The sequence below is a fragment of the Diceros bicornis genome, chromosome 40 (assembly GCF_020826845.1).
Source record: "Diceros bicornis minor isolate mBicDic1 chromosome 40, mDicBic1.mat.cur, whole genome shotgun sequence".
NCBI lineage: Eukaryota > Metazoa > Chordata > Mammalia > Perissodactyla > Rhinocerotidae > Diceros > Diceros bicornis.
This window is the reverse complement of record NC_080779.1, coordinates 5,177,560-5,196,803: the sequence shown is the minus strand read 5'-3', so window position 1 is coordinate 5,196,803 and position 19,244 is coordinate 5,177,560. Positions and strand designations below refer to the sequence as shown.

General features: G+C 39.0%; 1 protein-coding gene across 1 annotated transcript in view; it reads left to right on the top strand.

Annotated features, from left to right (window-relative positions):
* Positions 1-16,437: 16,437 nt before the first annotated feature.
* Positions 16,438-19,244, top strand: part of RGPD4 (RANBP2 like and GRIP domain containing 4) — an 85,422-nt gene continuing 82,615 nt past the window's right edge. The window contains exon 1 of the mRNA XM_058534335.1: positions 16,438-16,556. Within this exon, the coding sequence (XP_058390318.1) occupies positions 16,485-16,556 (72 nt within the window). The 5' untranslated portion in view covers positions 16,438-16,484. The remainder of the gene's footprint in view (positions 16,557-19,244) is intronic.

Sequence of the window (19,244 nt, the reverse complement as noted above, 5' to 3'; positions counted from 1 at the left end):
ACAGCGTGGAAGTATTGTGATGGGGTGAACGCACGGTTTTGCAAGGTCACAACAGGAGCACCTTCAGCGGAGGAAGAGGGAAGGCTTCCTCGGGGCCTTGAAAGGATCTTGAAAGGAGGATACAAATTAGCCAGGCAGAGGAGGAGGCCGGGGGATGGGCGGCCCAGGCCCTCTTTCATTTCCTATTTATCCATCTGTCCATTTCCTGTAGTGGCATCACCATCTATCCAGACTTCCAGGCTAATATCAAGTTGACTTCTGTTCTTCCCTCCTCACAACCTCCACCTGTCCCCGTATCTCAGTACTCCAAAATCCATCACTTCAACTGTAGAAAGCTCCCAGAAAGCTTTCTTCTGATTTGCAGCCCCTGCCTGCCTCCATGCTCCCGTCACTCTGCTCTGACTTCCAGGCAACCGTCAATCAACTCTCCCTTGCTTATTAACCTCCGTGTGGCTGACTGAAACAAGCAGGATCAAGTCCCAGCTCTCTTACAGTAGCAAGGACTTTCACAGGCGGGTCCCAACCTATCGTTAAGTCTGTTTTTCTTCCAATGGCCAATGTCCATGCCACATAGAATTTATTGTCTCTCCCGGATCTTAACCAGCCCTCCTGTAATAAATGTACACTTCTCACTTTTGAGACTCAGCTCAAATTTCACCCCATTTTTTAAACCTTTCTTGTTTTCTTTGGGAAAAACTAGTCACTCCTCTTTGCTCTCCTCGTTCTATGTTCACATCTCTGTTTCAGTAGCTATGATGTGCACTACCGTAAGTATTGGTTTATGTTCCCACCAGAAGGTTGGCTCCTGGAGGGAAGGACTGTCGTTTTTATCTTTGTATCCTCTGTGCCATGCCCAGTGTGCAGACCTGACAGGAGCTCAGCAATTACTGCATGGCTGACTGAATACTTGGGCAATGTATGTTATACCTTTCCAGTTTCAAGTATTCCACAAAGCTATGAAATTTTTTTTTTTTTTTGTGAGGAAGATCAGCCCTGAGCTAACATCCGATGCCAATCCTCCTCTTTTTGCTGAGGAAGACTGGCCCTGGGCTAACATCCGTGCCCATCTTCCTCCACTTTATATGGGACGCCGCCACAGCATGGCCTGACAAGCAGTGCATCGGTGCGCACCTGGGATCCGAACCCAGCAGCCAGCAGCAGAGCGCGCGCACTCAACAGCTACGCCACAGGGCCGGCCCCTATGAGAATTTTTAAAGCTAAGAACCAGCACAAAGACCACAGCCAGGGTTTTCTTTCTAAAAACACAAATGTCATCCCTTCCTTGCTTAAAAAATCTAGTTGGGAATGCTTATAATAAATATTAAAAGCAGGATCCAAAATCTTATAAACAGGATCATCATAAGTATGTGCAAAAAGGCATTTCAAAAAGACGGAGGAAATACATCAAAATGTTTATGAAAATTGTTTTAAATTTTTTCTTGTTTGGAGTTTTTTGGGTGGGAGTAGAGGGGCTCCATTCAGGTATGTTTTTCAGTTTGCCAAAATGAACGTTAAGCTACAGTAATGGGAAATGCTAACTTTATTTTCTAAATGTGTTCTGTTAAATGGGTTAAATGTGTATCCTACAGTATTGTTTACATCTTTTTTTTTCATTTTTTTGGCAAATTTTCCTCCACCTATGGAGCAATGGTGAGCTAAAAGCAGCATCTGTCTAGATTATCAAAAATTCTAACCTAAGGGACTGGTCCCATGGCATAGTGGTTAAGTTCGGTGCGTTCCGCTTCCACGGCCTGGGTTTGCAGGTTCGGATCTGGGGCATGGACCTACACCACTCATCAGCCATGCTGTGGTGGTGACCCACTTACAAAATAGAGGAAGACTGGCAACAGATGGTATCTCAGGGTGAATCTTCCTCAGCAAAAAAAAAAAAAAAAAAAAATTCTAACTTAGTAGAGTTGAAAATAAAGCTTTGTTCCAGGTGTGCTCCAAAAACTGTACTGATTGCCCAAACCTTAAAACCTTACTTGGTGGATCATGAATTCAGTGCCTCAGACACACACCCCTCCTCACTTTCTAGAACTCCCAATGAACACTGGGCAGCACAAGGGAGCTGGCTACCGTGTCCTGACCTGCCTCACCTGAGCCACGACTTCACTGGGAGATCCCAATGTTTTAGAAAGAGAAAAGGTAGTTTCTCATCACCTAAAACCGTGGCATTTCCTGCTTTACTGTCTAATTTTGCTGTCTTATTGGAAGTTTTGATGCCACCAGAATCAAGTAGGAGACTCCACATAATGACTATCACTACTCTTCAGTGCAAGGGCAAGTAGCTTCTTAAATCTTGAATTGTACCAGGCAGGCGATTGGTTCCTGTTCACTGCTTTCCAGTAGTGAAACTGGAAGATGTAAGATGTATTTACGTGGTCCAAGAAGAGGATCTCAATCCCAAAAATATTAGAGACAAGCATCATGAAAAGAGCAGCTTATTAAAAGGATATTCCTTTGCCACATATCTTAGCATCATATCAGAGCCCATAAGAGGGATTATATTGGGGCAAAGATCAATATTTTAAAAATTACTCATACTGCTTTCTGATTAATAATCTCCCCAAACCCCACATTTAATCAGGAACTATTGTTCTTGAACATTATTCTCTATTTTTGAAATTTTACATGGCTATTTCTGTCTCTCAAGTTGTAAATTCCTTCAAAGGACAGCTGGGGTCTTCTAATTTTGTGTACATGTAATGAGTCCTAAATTATTTGGAACCAAGCTTTCCGGCAACTACTTCTACCAGAACAGAGGGAAAAGTTAGGAAATAAAAGCCTTAAAAAAGACCAAAATGTATACTAAAATCCATGTACTAAAGTTCATATTGTAACTCTGGTAAAATCCCATAGGCCCTTGCTTATCACCTGCTTAGTCTATACACAATTCTAACAAGCTTAAGGAGTTTCCTATACTAGAAAAAAGGCAGCAAATTAGTAGTGGGGAGAAGACAGACTAATGGTAAACAAATTCAAGAAACATTTATTTGCATGTCAACTTTTGTCAGCCACTGTGCTAGAGGATAGTAAAACAGCAATAAACTCTAAGTTCTTGGAAAGCTCACAGTTTACCAGGGGCCATAAAAATATGCATCAGAATGTAGCGCGATAAGAACCAGCCTTAGAAATATGAGTAAGATACAGAGATTGCTCAGAGGAGAGAATGGTTAATTCTAAGGAGTCTAGAAAGATTTCCCAAAGGTGGTGATAGCTGAACTGGGGTTTGAAAGACACTGAAGGAGCATTCCAGAGGAAGAAAGGGGAAAGAGGCTTTCTAGGCAAAGAGAATTTCCATTTAGTTGGACCCCAGGAGCCAAAACTCTGAAGGAGGGAATCTTCTCCAATTGGCGGAGCTGTAGTCTTAAGAAGACAAAACTAGCGCTTGTTGCTTTTGTTTCAACTCTGTCCTCCTGCTGCTTGGCCCCAGATGTAGAAGTACCACGCAGAGCTGGGTAACTAAAGCCTCAGTTTTCTGACTGAGGGACTAAACTGAGAAGCCCCAGGAAATAAAAGTAACAGGGAAAGAGAGTTGCTCGGGGAAGTGACCCCATAAAGTTGTTTATAAACTCCAGTGCTCCTTCCTGAGCTGTTCCTGCATGGATCTGGTCTCAGTTCAGACGGAGAGCAGAACTGATAGACCACTGCGCATGGCTCAACTCACCACGAGGTGGCACACCACTGGGACAGAGCTGAACAGCCCTGTCAACACTTAGAAAACTGACCCGACTTTGGAACCCCAGACCACTGAAGGGCAGTTGGAACTTGTGGTTTGCACCTGACCAGGTAGATGGCCTGGCTTAAAAATATCTACATTCTCCAGAGGATTTAATTTAATTCAATTCAATGATTTTTTTAGCATATTCACAATGTTGTGCAGCCATCCCATGATTTAATTTCAGGACTTTTCCATCACCCCAACAAGAGCCCCCATACATGTTAGCAGTCACTCTCAATTCCCCCCTCTTCCCATCCCCTGGCAACTACTAGTCTACTATTTTTTGTGTGTGTGTGTGTGAGGAAGATCAGCCCTGAGCTAACATCCAAGGCAATCCTCCTCTTTTTGCTGAGGAAGACTGGCCCTGAGCTAACATCTGTGCCCATCTTCCTCCACTTTATGTGGGATGCCACCACAGCATGGCCTGACAAGCAGTGCGTCAGTGTGTGTCTTGGATCCGAACCCGGGCCGCCAGCAGCGGAGCACACGTACTTAACCTCTACGCCACAGGGCCGGCCCCACTAGTCTACTTTTTATGTCTATGAATTTGCCTATTCTGGACATTTCATATAAATGAAATTATATAATATGTGATCTTTGTGACTGGCTTCTTTCATTTAGCAAAATGTTTTCAAGGTTCATCCACATTGTAGCATGTATCAGTACGTCATACCCTTTTCACCAAATAATATTCTATTATATGGATATACCACATTCTGTTTATAAACTTAAAATTGATGGACATTTGGGTTGTTTCCACCTTTGGCTATTATGAACAATGCTGCTACAAACATTCATGTACAAGTTTTTGTGTGGACATATATTTTCATCCAATTCATGAACATGGGATGTCTTTCCATTTATTTAGGTCTTCTTTAATTCCTTTCAAAAATGTTGTGTAGTTTTCAATCTACAAATCTTACACTTCTTTGATTAAATTTATTCATAAGTATTTTATTCTTTTTGATGCCATTCATCAAAATATATGGAATTGTTTTCTTAATTTCATTTCAGATTGTTCATTGCTATTCTATAGAAGACAACTGATTTTTGATTGACCTTGTATCATGCAACCTTGCTGAACTCATTTATTAGCTCTAATAGGTTTTCTTTGGGGACTTTTTAGGGGTGTCTGTATATAAGATCATGTCATCTGTGAATAGACATATTTTTATTTCTTCCATTCGTATATGGATGCCTTTTATTTGTTTTTTTTTTGCCTAATTGCCCTGGCTAGAACCTCCAGTACAATGTTGAATAGAGGTAGTGAAAGAGGACATCCTTGTCTTGTTCCTCATCTTAAGGGGAAAGTTTTCAGTCTTTTGCTATTAACTATGATGTTAGCTGTGGGTTTTTTGTAGATGTTCTTTACCACGTGAAGAAATTCCCTTCTACTCCTAGTTTAAATATTTCTATCATGAAAGGGGATTGGGGTTTGTTAAATGCTTTTTTTGAATCTATTGAGATGCCTATGTGGTTTTTACCCTTTAATTCAACTAATATTTTGTAATACATAGATTGATTTTTGTATGTGAACCAACTCTGCATTCCTGGGATAAATCCCACTTGGTCATGGTGTGTAATCCATTTTATATGCTGCCGGATTTGGTTTGCTAGCATTTTGCTGAGGATTTCTGCATGCATATTCATAAAGGATATTGGTCTGTAGTTTTGTTGTCTTTTTGGGGCTCTGGAATCAGAGTAATACTTTCATCATGAATTGAGTTAGGAAGTGCTCCGTCCTCTTCTAATTTTTCAAAGAGTTTGAGAAGGATTGGCATTCATTATTCTTTAAAAGTTAGGTAGAGAGCCAGCCCTGATGGCCTAGTGGTTAAAGTTCAGCACTCTTACCGCTTCGGCAGCCCAGGTTCATTTCCCGGTTGCAGAACCACACCACCCATCTGTCAGTAGCCATGCTGTGGTGGCGGCTGACATAGAAGAACTAGAAGGACTTACAACTAGGATATACAACCATGCACTGGGGCTTTGGGGAGGAAAAAAAAAAAAGAGGAAGATTGGCAACAAATGATAGCTCACGGCGAATCTTTTCCTAAAAAAAAAAAAAGTTAGGTAGAATTCACCAGTGAAGCCATTTGGTCCTGGGCTTTTCATTGTTGGATGTTTTTTGATTACCAACTCAATCTCCTGTTATAGGTCCATTCAAATTTCCTGTTTCTTCTTGAGTCCCTTCTGGTAGTTTTTGTCTCTCTAGGAATTTGTCCATTTCATCTAAGTTATCTAATTCATAGGCCAACTATTGTTCGTAGTATTTCCTTACAATCCTTTTTATTTCTGTAAGTCAGTATTAATATTCCTTCTTTAATTCCTGATTTTAGTAACTTGAGTCTTCATTTTTCTTGGTCAATCTAACTGAAAGTTTGTCAGTTTTTAAAATCTTTTCAAAGAACCAATTTTTGGTTTTGTTGATTTTCTCTATTGTTTTCTTTTAAATAATTTTTAAAAATTTAATTGTGGTAAAAAATACTTATAAAATTTACTATTTTAACCATTTTTAAGTGTACGGTTCAGTAGTGTTAGGTATATTTGCATTGTTGTTCAACAGATCTCCAGAACTTGTTCATTTTGCAAAACTGAAACTCTATACACATTAAACAACTCTCCATTTCCCCCTCTCGTCACCCCTGATGACCGCCATTTAACTTTCTGTTTCTATTAATTTGACTCCTGTAGCTATCTCATGGAACTAGAATCACACAGTATTTGTCTTTTGGCAACCAGCTTATTTCCCTTGGCACATTGTCCTCAAGGTTCATCCATGGTGTAGCATGTGACAGGATTTCCCCCCTTTTTAATGTTGAATAATATTCCACGGTAATATTCTATTATATAATAACATTTTGTTTATCCATTCACCTGTCGACGGACATATGGGTTGCTTCTACTTCTTGGCTATTGTGAATAATGCTGTTAGGAACATGTGTATGCAAATATCAATTCAAGATCCTGCTTTCAATTCTTTTGCATATACACACAGAAATGGGATTGCTGGATCATATGGTAATTCTATTTTTAATTTTTTGAGAAACCATCATACTGTTTTTCATAGTGGTTGTGCTATTTTACATTCCCACCAACAGTGCACAAGGGTTCCAATTGCTCCACATCCTCAAAACACTTGTAATTTTCTGTTATTTTGATAATAGGCATCCTAATGAGTGTAAAAGGATATCATTTTGTGATTTTGATTTGCATTTCTCTAATGATTAGTAATGTTTAGCATGTTTTCATATGCTTGTTGGCCATCTGTATCTCACCTTTGGAGAAATGCCTCTTTAAGTTCTCTGCCCATTTTTAACTGGATTTTTGTTGTTGCTGAGTTCTCTGTTAGTTTTGTAGTCTCTATTTCACTAATTTCAGCTCTAAGCTTTATTATTTCCTTCCTTCTGCTTGCTTTACATTTAGTTTGCTCTTCTTTTCCCGTGTCTTAAGGCAGAAGTATAGGTTATTCGTTTGAGATCATTCTTCTTTTTAAATATAGGCCTTTACTGCTGTAAATTTCCCTCTAAGTACTACTTTAGCTGCAACCCATAAGTTTTGTTATGTTGTATCTTCATTTTCATTCATCTCAAGTTGTTTTCTAATTTCTCTTGTGATTTCTTCTTTGACTCATTGGTGATTTAGAATTATGTTGTTTAATTTGTACATATTTGTGAATTTCTCAAATTTCTTTCTGTAATTGATTTCTAATTTCATTTCATTATTTTGGGAAAACATACTTTGTATGATTTCAGTTCTTTTAAACTTACTGAGTTTTGTCTTATGCCCTAGCATATGGTCTATGCTGGAGAATGTTCCGTGTGCACTTGAGAGGAAGATGTATTCTGCTGTTATTGAATGGAGTTTTCCATAGATGTCGTTTAGGTCTAGTTTGCTTATAGTATTGTTAAAGCCTTCTATTTCCTTGGTGATCTCTGTCTAATGGATCTATCCTTTATTGTTCTTTAAAATATACTTAATGGTTGAAAGAAAAAATTATAACATTGTTCAGTGGAATTTACAATGCATACAAATGTAATATAAGACATCTGTAACATAAAGGGGGAAAGGTAAAGATATCTATATGGTCATAAGTTTTCTATATTGTACTTGAGATGGTATTCATTCTAAGTAGTCTGTGAATAATTAAGTATATTATAATCCCTAGAGCCACTATAAAAAAAAACTATACAAAGAGATATATTCAAAGACAATAGATAAATTAAAACAGAATGAGAAATTATTATTCAAATAACCAAAAAGAAGGCAGAAAAGAGTAAACAAAGGAATAAAAAATGGAACAAATATAAACCAAATAATAAAATGGTAGACATAAATCCATACATATCAATATTTACATTAAATGTAAATGGACTAAACATAAAAATTAAAAGACAGACATGGTCAGAGTGGGTATAACAATAACAACTTATGCTATACAAGAAACTAGCTTTAAATATAATGATATATGAAAGTTAAAAGTAAAGAGATGGAAAAAGAAATACCACAGAAACATTAATCAAAAGAGCTACAGTAGCCATGTTAGATCAGACAAGGTAGATTTCAGAGCAAAGAAAATCATCAGAGATAAAGGACATTAAATAATGATAAAAGGGTCAATTCACCTAGAAAACACAACAATCCTAAAGGTGTTTGCATCTAACACCAGAGTTTCAAAATTCATAAAGCAAAAACTGACAGAACTGAAGGGAGGGATAGCAAATCCAAAATTATAGTTGGAGACTTCAATACTTGTCTCTTAATAACTGATATGACTAGTAGATAGAAAATCAGTAAAGACACAAGAGAACTGAACAGGATCATCGACCAACTGGATCTAACTGACATTTGTAGAATACTCTAAGCATCAACAGCAGAATACACATTCTTTTCAAGTGTACATGGAAGATTCACCAAGATAGACTATATCTTGGGTCATAAAACAAATCTTAACAATTTTAAAAGAACTGAAATCATGCATAGTATGTCCTCTGACCATAATGGAAGTAGGCCAGGAATCAATAAGACAAACATAACAGAAAATCTCGAAACACTTGGAAATCAAACAACAAACTTCTAAATAATCAATGTATCAAACAGAAAATCTCAAGGGGAATTAGAAACTATCAATATACCTCATGAACATAGATGTAAAAATTCTGAACAAATATTAGCAAATTGAATCAAATAGTATATAAAACGTTAATACATATTCAACCATAAAAAGCCATGAAATTCTGAAAAATGCTATACCGTGGATGAACTTTGAAAACATTATGCTAAGTCAAATAAGTTAGACACAAAAGGGCAAATACTGTATGATTCCAATTATATGAGGTACCTAGAATAGGCAAATTCATAGAGACATAAACTAGAGTAGAGGTTACCAGGGGATAGGGGAGGGGGGAATGGGGAGTTATTGTTTAATGGGTACAGAGTTTCTGTTTGGGATGAGAAAAAGCTTTTGGAAATGGACAGTGGTAGTAGTTGTAGAACATTGTGAATATACTTAATGCCATTGAATTGTACACTTAAAAACAGTTAAAATGGTAATTTTTATGTTACGTGTATTTTGCCACAATAAACAACAAAACACATCACAACTATGTAGGGTTTATCCTGGGAATTCAAGGATGATCTAATATTCTAAAATCAATCAAGGTAATCATATTAACAGCTTAAAGAAGAAAAATTCCATGATCATATCAACTGATGCATAAAAAGCATTTGACATAACTCAATGTTTTTCATGATAGAAACTGTCAGCAAACTAAGAATACAAGGAAATTTCCTTAACCTGATAAAGGCATCTACAAAAAACCTACAGCTAACATCGTACTTAATGGTGAAAGTCTATCCCCTTAAGGTCAGAAACAAGGGAAGAATGTCCTCTCTCACCAGTCTTATTCAATATTGTACTAAAAGTCCTAGACCACGAAGTAAGGTGAGATTTAAAAAAAAAGGCATACAGATTAAATAACAAGATTATCTGTGTAAAATCCCAAGTAACTTACAAAAAATCTCTGAAACTAATAGATGAGTGTAACAATGTCACAGGATACATGGTCAACACACAAAAATCAACTGTGTTTCTCTATCCTAGCAATGCACAATTGGAAGCCAAAAGCTATAAAATAATACCATTTACATTAGCTCTATGAAAAATGAAATAGCTATAAACTAACAAAACGTGTATAGGTTGTATATACTTAAAACCACAAAATACTGATGCAAACAAAGAAGACCTGAATAAATGATCTGTGCCCATGCCCGTGGATTGGAAGACATAGTAAAGATGGCAGTTCTTCCTGTATTGATCTATAGATTAAACATATTCACAATCAAATTGCTAGCATAATTTTTTGTAGAAATAGGGCCAGCTCCGTGGCTTAGCGGTTAAGTGCACGCGCTCCACTGCTGGCGGCCCAGGTTCGGATCCTGGGCGTGCACCGACTCACCACTTCTATGGCTGTGCTGGGGCCTCGTCCCACATACAGCGGCTAGAAGGATGTGCAGCTATGACATACAACTATCTACTGGGTCTTTGAGGGAAAAAAAAAAAAAATTTTGTAGAAATAGAAAATTTGATTATAAAATGTATATAGAAAGTCAAAGGAAGTAGAATATGAAATCAATACTGACAAAGAAGTGTAAAGTTGGAGGAATCACACTACTCGATTTTAAGACTTTAGTATAAAGCTACAATAATCAAGACAGTGAGTTATCTGCAAAAAGACAGATGCATAAATCAATGAAACAAAATGGAGGGTCCAGGTAGAGACCCACGCTAATATGGCCATTTGATTTCTACAAAGGGGCAGTAGAAATTTAATGGAGAAAGGATAGTGCTGGAACAGTTGGACATCTACATGCAAAAAAGAAAGGCTCTTGACATAAACCTTCCACTTAGCTCAAAAAATAACTCAAAGTGGATCATTCATAAATATAAAGTGTAAGACATAGGAGAAAACCCTTGTGGCTGAGAGTTAGGCAAAGAGTTCTTAGACACGACATCAAAAGCATGATTTATAAAAGAAAAAAATTGATAAACTGAACTTTATAAAAATCAAAAACGTTTGCTATGTGGAAGACACTGTTTAGAGAATCAAATAACAAACACTAGACTGGGAGAAAAATGTTTGCCAATCACATATCTAATAGAGGACTTGCAATCAGAATACATATAATCCTCTCAAAACTCAACAGTAAGACAACAAACCAGCTGATCAAAATATGGGCAACAACTAAAACACATAGCTTACCAAACAAGATATATGGATGGCAAATGTGCCTATGAGAAAACATTCAACAATATTACCTATTAAGAGCTAAAATAAAACCATGATGAGATCTGCTACACACTTTTTAGAATGGCTTAAATAAAAAAATACTGACAATACCAAGTGATGACAAGGATGGAGAGCAACTGGATCCCTCATATATTTCTGATGAAAATGCAAAAATGATACAGGCACTCTGAAAAACAGTTTGCCAGTTTCTTATAAATTTAAACATAACACCCACCATAGGACCCAACAATCCCACTCCTGAGTCTTTAGAGCAAGTGTAAGCAAAGTTTTCCTGAAAGGGCCAGATAATAAATATTTTAGGCTTACAGGACATAGGTCTCTGTTACAATTACTCAACTCTGTTATTGCAGTGCAAAAGAAGCCATAAGACAATATATAAATGAATGAGCATGGCTGTGTTGCAATAAAATTTTATTTGTAAAAACAGGCAGCAAGGCTACAGGCCATAGTTTGCCAACCCTTGCCCTAGAGAAATGAAAACTTGTGTTCACTGAAAAACATGTATACAAATGTTTATAGCAGCTCTATTTACATAATTTTTAATAATTTTATTTATTTATTTTTCCCCAAAGCCCCAGTAGATAGTTGTATGTCATAGTTGCACATCCTTCTAGTTGCCGTATGTGGGACGCGGCCTCAGCATGGCCGGAGAAGCGGTGCGTCGGTGCGCGCCCAGGATCCAAACCCCGGCCGCCCGCAGCAGAGCATGTGCACTTAACCGCTAAGCCACAGCGCCAGCCCTAGCAGCTCTATTTATAATCACCAAAAACTGGTAACAACCCAAATGCCCTACAAATGGTAAATGGATAAACCTGTGGTATGTTCATACCATGGAATATTGCTCAGCAATGAAAAAGAATAAACTATTGATATATGAAAAAACTTGGATAAATTTCAAAGGCATTATGCTGAGTGAAAGAAGCCAGTATCAAAAGGTTACATACTGTATGATTCCATTCATATGATATTCTTAAAAAGACAAAACTATAGTGTGGAAAAGTGCTCGGTGGTAAGGGGTGAGTGGAGGGTATGGCTCTAAAGTAACAATGTGATGAGGTTTTTGGGATGATGGAATTGTTCTGTATCCTGATTGTGGTAGTGATCACAAATCTATGCATGTCTTATAATTCATAAATCTATACACTCCCCAAAAAGGCAATTTTTCTATAAGATTATTTACTGAAAATACCAACATCAGTTCTTCCTATTAAAAAGAAAATAGAGCAAGCCCTGATGGCATAGCAGTTAAAGGTCTGCGTGCTCCACTTTAGCGGCCCAGGGTTTGGTTCCCGGGCGTGGAACTACACCACTTGTCTGTCAGTAGCCATGCCGTGGTGGTGACTCACGTAAGAAGAACCAGAAGAACTTACAACTATACACAACTATGTACGGGGGCTTTGGGGGGGAAGAAGGGAGGAAGAAGGAAGAAGAAAGGAGGAAGATTGGCAACAGACATTAGCTTAGGGTGACTCTTCCCCTGTGGAAAAAAAAAAAGAAATTAATCATCACTTTGTCCCTTCATTTCCTTACCACCTGATCCCTCCTTAACGATTTGCATGCTGGTTTTTGCCTGCAAATCAGCTTTTAGGAAGCAAGTCTAACTGTTGTTCTTAGTCATCATTCCTGATCTTTTTGCAGCACTTTATGCTGTTGATTATTCTCCACTTAAAGTGCCACTTTTTAGCTTCCAGGATGCTGTACTTTTTGGATCTTCCTTCAGCCAAGTTGACTGCTATAGGTAGTATCTGTTTTCCTACATAATCTGTTCCTTTTTAAGTTTAATGTCTGAACAACAAGCAATATAATTATATAGAGCTGCACTGTCCAATATACTAGACACATATGGCAACTGAGCACTTGAAATGTAGCTAGTGCTACTGAGCAACTGAATTTTTAATTTGATTTAATTTTAATTAATTTCAATTTAAATTTTAAAACTTGATATTCAGTTAAGTTATTGAAAACTTCTAAGTATGTTTGGAACAACTTGGGTATATGAACCTATTTTTTCAACCCTAAATTTTATGAAATCTAAATATAGATCAAGTATTTCTGATGAAAACAGCATCTGAATTAAGATGTAAGTGTAAAACACACACGCATATGCTTTGTATTTTGAATGCTTAGTAGAAAAAAAAATGTAAGATAGATTATTAACAATTTGTTTATATTAATTGCATGTTGAAATTATAATATTTAAAGTATATTGGGTTCAATAAAAGATTATTAAAATTAATTTTTCCTGTTCCTTTTTAAAGTGGGCTTCTAGAAAATTTTAAATTATATGTTGGGTCACATTATATTTATATTACACAGCACTGATTTGGGGGATTCAATTCCCATAGATGCATACATACACACATATGTGCATGCATATATATACACACACACACATATAGATATATACATACAAATGCATATACATATACATATATATTCCTTAATTTATGATTTCTGCAAGCTCTGATTCCTAGCAGGGTTGTGCTATCATATGATAGCCCCAAATTCTTCCTCAATTGATGCATGAGAGATCCATTTCTGCACATGAAAGGCAGTTTAAGTTGTATGGATATCAAGGGCAGCTTGTGCAAAAGCCTCCATTTTCAGAGATGCAATCAAAGTAAAACTTTTTAAATGAAAACAACTTAATTATGTGCAAGAACAAAAGATATTGTCAGTGGCAATGTGCAGTCACATTGGTTCCTCTTGTTTCTCAGGTTCTTCAGCAACATCTTTAACCTCATCACATCTACTAAGTTCAAAGGGCATGAGAATATTCAAAGCGCTTCCTAAAAGCAGTAGGTTAGGATTACTTTAGAATCATACAAATTGGGAGCACTGAGAAACTGATGAGATGAACTGACAATATGAATGATTCTGAAGAAAAAAAGAATCCTATGATATATGAAAGATACTGTGTCTGCAATGGGTGATAATCAGTAACAGAGGACAGAGGTACTTGAGGAGATGAAAGAATCTCGTGAGTTTGAGCCACATCAGTGTTGGATGCCTGTTAGTTCAATTAATTGAGAAGTTGAGGACACACATTAATCAGGTAAAACTGCTCCTAATAAAAAATGTCATAAGTCAGACATTTCAAATATTTCTATAGATTCAACTCTCGTTCGAATTGAGTTTGCAATGTGTCAACATGAGTCCTGGAGCTGTTGGAGTGCAATTCATCCTACTGCTAAGGAGTTCATTGTAGAGAACATTATAGTTAGGTGTGTGATTTGGGGAAGGGTAATTACTTGTGAGAATATGTTTGGATGGAACTGGTCCATGTTGGGAAAAGATGTAGGCTGGAATGGACATCACCATGGAGAAGAATGTCTGCAGTATTTTTAAAGCCCAGGAGAACAGGCTAATCGTCCCATTTAGTGAAAACGGAGGTTTCAAAGCTTAGTAAATGAACTTAAGAAAAGTCTTTTGAGTTCTTCAAGAAGGTTCTCTCTTTGGCCCACTCCTTTTCAGTATATTCAACTTAAACAGATTAATGGTAGTAATTTTACTAAGTAAGTGTGCTTGGGAAAATTGCTTTTCTGCTCACTCCCTTGGTTTCCTTATCCGTAAAACTGAGGATAATAATAAATAATAGTACCTTTACGAAATTGTTGGGAGAATTAAATGAGTTAATACATGTGAAGTGCTAAGAAAAGAACCTGGAACAGAGCAAGTGCTTACTTGTTAGCTACCGTTATTATTACCAACACTCTTCCCAAGGAAAACTCACAGTTTCAACTATCACCTGAGATTTATGACTTCCAAGTCCATCACAGATCTTGGTCCTACTATTTTATCTACCTATTAGGCGTCTCCACTTGTATGTAAAAATGGCACCTCAAGTGATATAGATCAACCACCTAAAACAGGATCTTCCATCCTAAACCACCTTAACTAAATTGGAGTCAGGAAGGCCTGTAGGGGGAGTTCTCACGTCCTATCACACATGGTCAGTTACACCAAACAGAAAAAGACTTGATGCTTGCATCTTCCACAGGAAGTAAAACTACTTTGCTAGTGAAGGAAGGTTTCTCTCCCCACCCGACAACAGCCCAGCCAATGAGAAGTGCCACAGCCCAGCCAATGAACAGCTGCCTGGCTCTGAACTGCTACTTCCCCTGCCATGGACTTTCCTTACAATTACAATTACAATTTCCCTACTCCTCCTTTGTTTTCTGATTTGCTACAGTTTGCCATAGCATGCCCATCACAAATTGCTATTCTTTTGGCTATTCCCAAATAAACTCATTTTGAGATAAAATAACAGGCAAATTTGCTTTTTAAATTGACACTGTTAATGTATGTCAGTCACACTAGTGACCTCAGCATCAGCATTTCCTTTTCTCATTCACATTCAATATGATTGAAATAAAATAAAATGCTGTTTTTCCCTCTGTATAAAGGAAATACTTGCTCAATGTAGAAAATTTGGAAAAGATGAAAAATCAAAAAGGATAGTCTGAGCAGATAGGCTGTAAGAGGCCAGGTTAATTCTAAGTGATTGGATAAAACTGTATTTCGTCTATTAAAAAAAAGGATAAAAATTATGCATAACCATAACATCCTAAACTTCCAGTTAAAAATTTCAACATATTTCATTTGTTTGATATTTTCCCAGATAATTAAGACCATACTGTATACACGGATGTGATCTTTTTTAACCCAAAAATGTCTTCACCATTGAAAACATTTTATAAAACTTGCTTTAAACTAAGATTTTAAAATTAAAATTCCAAAAGTTAACATTTTTGGAGATTTGGAAAATACAGATGACTCATCTTGAATAATTACTGTTGACATTTTAGTATATCCTGTTCTGCTACTGAAATATACATAAATTTGGGGGGCTATTCATACATGTAATTGTAATCGTCTCCAAACATAGTATTTTGGGCTTTTTAATTTTTTCATGTATGTTATTTTAAAAAGCATGAATTTTAACACGTATGCTTCGTATTCACACGTGTCCTACATAATATATTTAACCAATCGCCTCCAGAAAGGTTGTTCCAATTTACACGCTCATCAAAATGGCCTGAGAGTGCTTTTTACTTCCACAACATCGCGAAACTATGATGAAGAACAAATGACCGAAACCTTTGAGGACTCATCAGGTAACACATCATCTCGGTGATCTAGTTACTGGTCCTTGGCCCGGGCGCGGGTTGGCCACCCCTTCCTCACGCCCCTCGGCGCCGCCGCTCCGAGAGCCGGCAGCTGACTGGCCTAGGAGCCACGGCGCGCAGAACCCAGGGCGGGCTGTGCGCGGCGGGAGCGCGCCGGCGTCGGCGTGGCGCACAGTGCTGACGCAACACGCACGCGGGTCGAGCGGCTGCTCCGCCGGCGACGGCGCTGCGTCACGGGCTTTCAGGCGCTTCGCTCCTGGAGCCGGCGACCGCCGTGGGTCTCAGGCGGGCCTCCCGCGCCTCGGGAGCCAGGTCGGCGGCGCGATGAGGCGCAGCAAGGCCGACGTGGAGCGGTACATCGCCTCGGTGCAGGGCTCCGCCCCGTCGCCCCGAGAGGTGAGCGCGTCCTGGGGAGACGGGTGGCCTCCGCCCCGGCGCGGCCGCGGCCCCGCGCGGCGCCGGCGTCATGGCTCCCGGCGGCCGCCGCTCCCTGGCGCGTTCCGTTGAGGCGCCGGCCGGCTCGCGCGGTCTGGCGGGCGGCGTGGCGCTCGCGAGCTCCGGGCCACGAGGGAGGGGGAGAGCGCGGCGGACGGGCGGGCGGCCGGCCGTTGGCGCGGGCGCTTCCTCTTCCTCCTGGCCGGCTCCCGACGGTCCGCGCCCCCGGGCCCGGCCTGTCCCGGGGTCCTGCGCCGCGCCCGCGCAGCCCCGTCCCGCGAGGTGCTTCCCCGAGGGTTCTCCGCCTCGCCGGAGGCGGCCCCTTCCCGGGCTGGAGGTTGGTGGGACCCAGCGGAGACTGACGCAGCGCCGCGGTGGGCTTTTTCTGCGGTGACGGGTGACCGTCGGAGGCGTCCGCGGACCCGAGCGGGGCAGCCGCTTTTGCAACTGCCTGACAGGCCGCGCACGTGACGCTGGAAGTCCCCCCGCTTTGAGGCGTTTGTCACTGCTCCTCCTCCTCACACTCCACTCCCCACTCCCAGCGCTCTTTGGAAGCTTCTCTGATTTGCTTTTTTTTTTTTTTAAACAGAATCTTGGGAATTCTAAATTTCTTACAGGGCGTTGGTACTATGGCTTAAAATTTGTAACCCTTTCAACAACATATTCTCGTGTTTTTGCTCTTTTGAGGTAAATAATGCATTAGATATATTTTGGATTTAACACAACTTTAGTGATTTGGGTGTAGAGAGTGAGGAAAAAGGGATTAAGGGTGGGTGTGCACAGGATCTTGAGTCAGTTTGCCTGGGGTTGAATCACAGCTCTGCCGTTTATAAGCTGTGAGATTTGAGGTAGGTGAAACTTTATTTCATCAGTAAGGCGGAGTTAAGGTATTGATAGGAGTATATAGGATGATCCATGTTAAACATTTAGGGCAATGCTTGGCACATAGTAGGCACTAAGGAGGTGTTGATGTTAAATGGACGGTCGCTCAAGGCCTGTTCTATACAGGGCCTATGAGAATAAAGATGTATGGGGAAATTAAAAAAAGAAAACTCGGGGACGATCATGATTATAATAGAACATAATTGTACCTTTTAATATATATTAGGCATACGTTATTTTGTTTTGTGCTCCGAACAGCCCTGTGGATGTTGAGACCTGGAGAGATTAAAGATAGTTGTCCAGTGTCAAATAGGTGGCTCAGCAGGATTTTGGTTGTGGGTCTGATTTAGTTTCTTTTAGGAATCGAGGAGTAGGTTGCAGTGTATTCCTCAAGAGAAAGGGAGTAGGTACCTACATACAGATTGTAATTTCAAACTGCTGGTATAGTCATGAATACAAATGTGGTGCCCGAGTCTAAAACAGAACCTTATTAAGGGTTTCTGTACCCCTGCAATTGATATGATTTTTTTTTTTAAAGCAAGTTTAGAGCTTTCATGAGATTCTTAGTGGGGACCCTGGCTCCCAAAAGATTAACAACCACTGGTCTAGACAGAAGTTAGAATGTTCTTTGAATTACCTAAACTAATCAAATAAATAAAGAGGAGTGGGGGCAAAATTTTAAGGATTGGTTATTATGGCCACCTCTCTTTCACATTTAAAGAGTGTTATTTTAATCAGATGTTTTTTTTCAGACAAGGAGAAATCATTAACTTTAGAACCTGGGAATTTCAGTGGAATATTGATTAGCAAGTGAGTAACTTTGGAACATGTGATGGTATTCTATAAACTTAGGTCTAAGTGAAATGACAAAACAGGATGCTTTGGATAGCTCGGAAAGGAATTGGTGGAGGGGGCAGAGACAGTGGCTATGAAAAAATAGAAAGATTAGAATTTATTGGCCCCCAGTTTGGAGTGCAGTGATGGGTCCACAGTCTCATATCTTCCCAGGCTTCCATTTGTTTATTTCCTCTTTTGTTTTGCGGTTTTCCAACTCATTCACACTTGCTTTTGCCCTTGTGGGAAATGTCACTTGTGTTTCTTTAATTTTTCTTTTTCCAGATGGCTTCTATTTAGTTTTCCTAGCTTTGTGTCTTGTTGGCTTCCTATTCCACACCTCTGCTTCCTGCTCCTCAGAGGCAAGTTGACAGCCGTTAGAGCTATACTTCGTACTTCTGAATTAACATACAACATATGTACTTTTATTTCTTGATCTCCTTTTCCCCATTTTAGACACTTTCTACTGGCCTTCTAGTCTGTTCCTCCATACCTCTGTCCACAAATGTTTTTATTTCCCCCTCATTCATCCAGTTCTGTTATTGTAATTTTTAGTTAAATAAGTATTTAGTGTTTATATAATTGTGGTAAGGTAAGTATTTTTGTATTTGAATCGCCATTATTGTGTAGTTTTATTTTTCCTGGAGTTAATTATTTGTTTTATTTTTTGTTTAGTATTCTATGATGTATTACTAATTCTTTACTCAAACACAGTTTAAACTCTCTAGTGTGATTAAACAGGTTACGTAACCCATCAATTTCAGATGTAAACAAATTTCTTTTTAAGCATCTTCCTTCTGGAGCGCTCTTGTCTTACTGCTCCATCCTTGACTGGTTTCTGCCTTTCTCTGCTACACAGCTGTGCTCCTGAGACTTTCCTTTATCATCATCTTGAGGATTCCCTTCTTTTCTGTGTTAGACACTTGGTTTCTT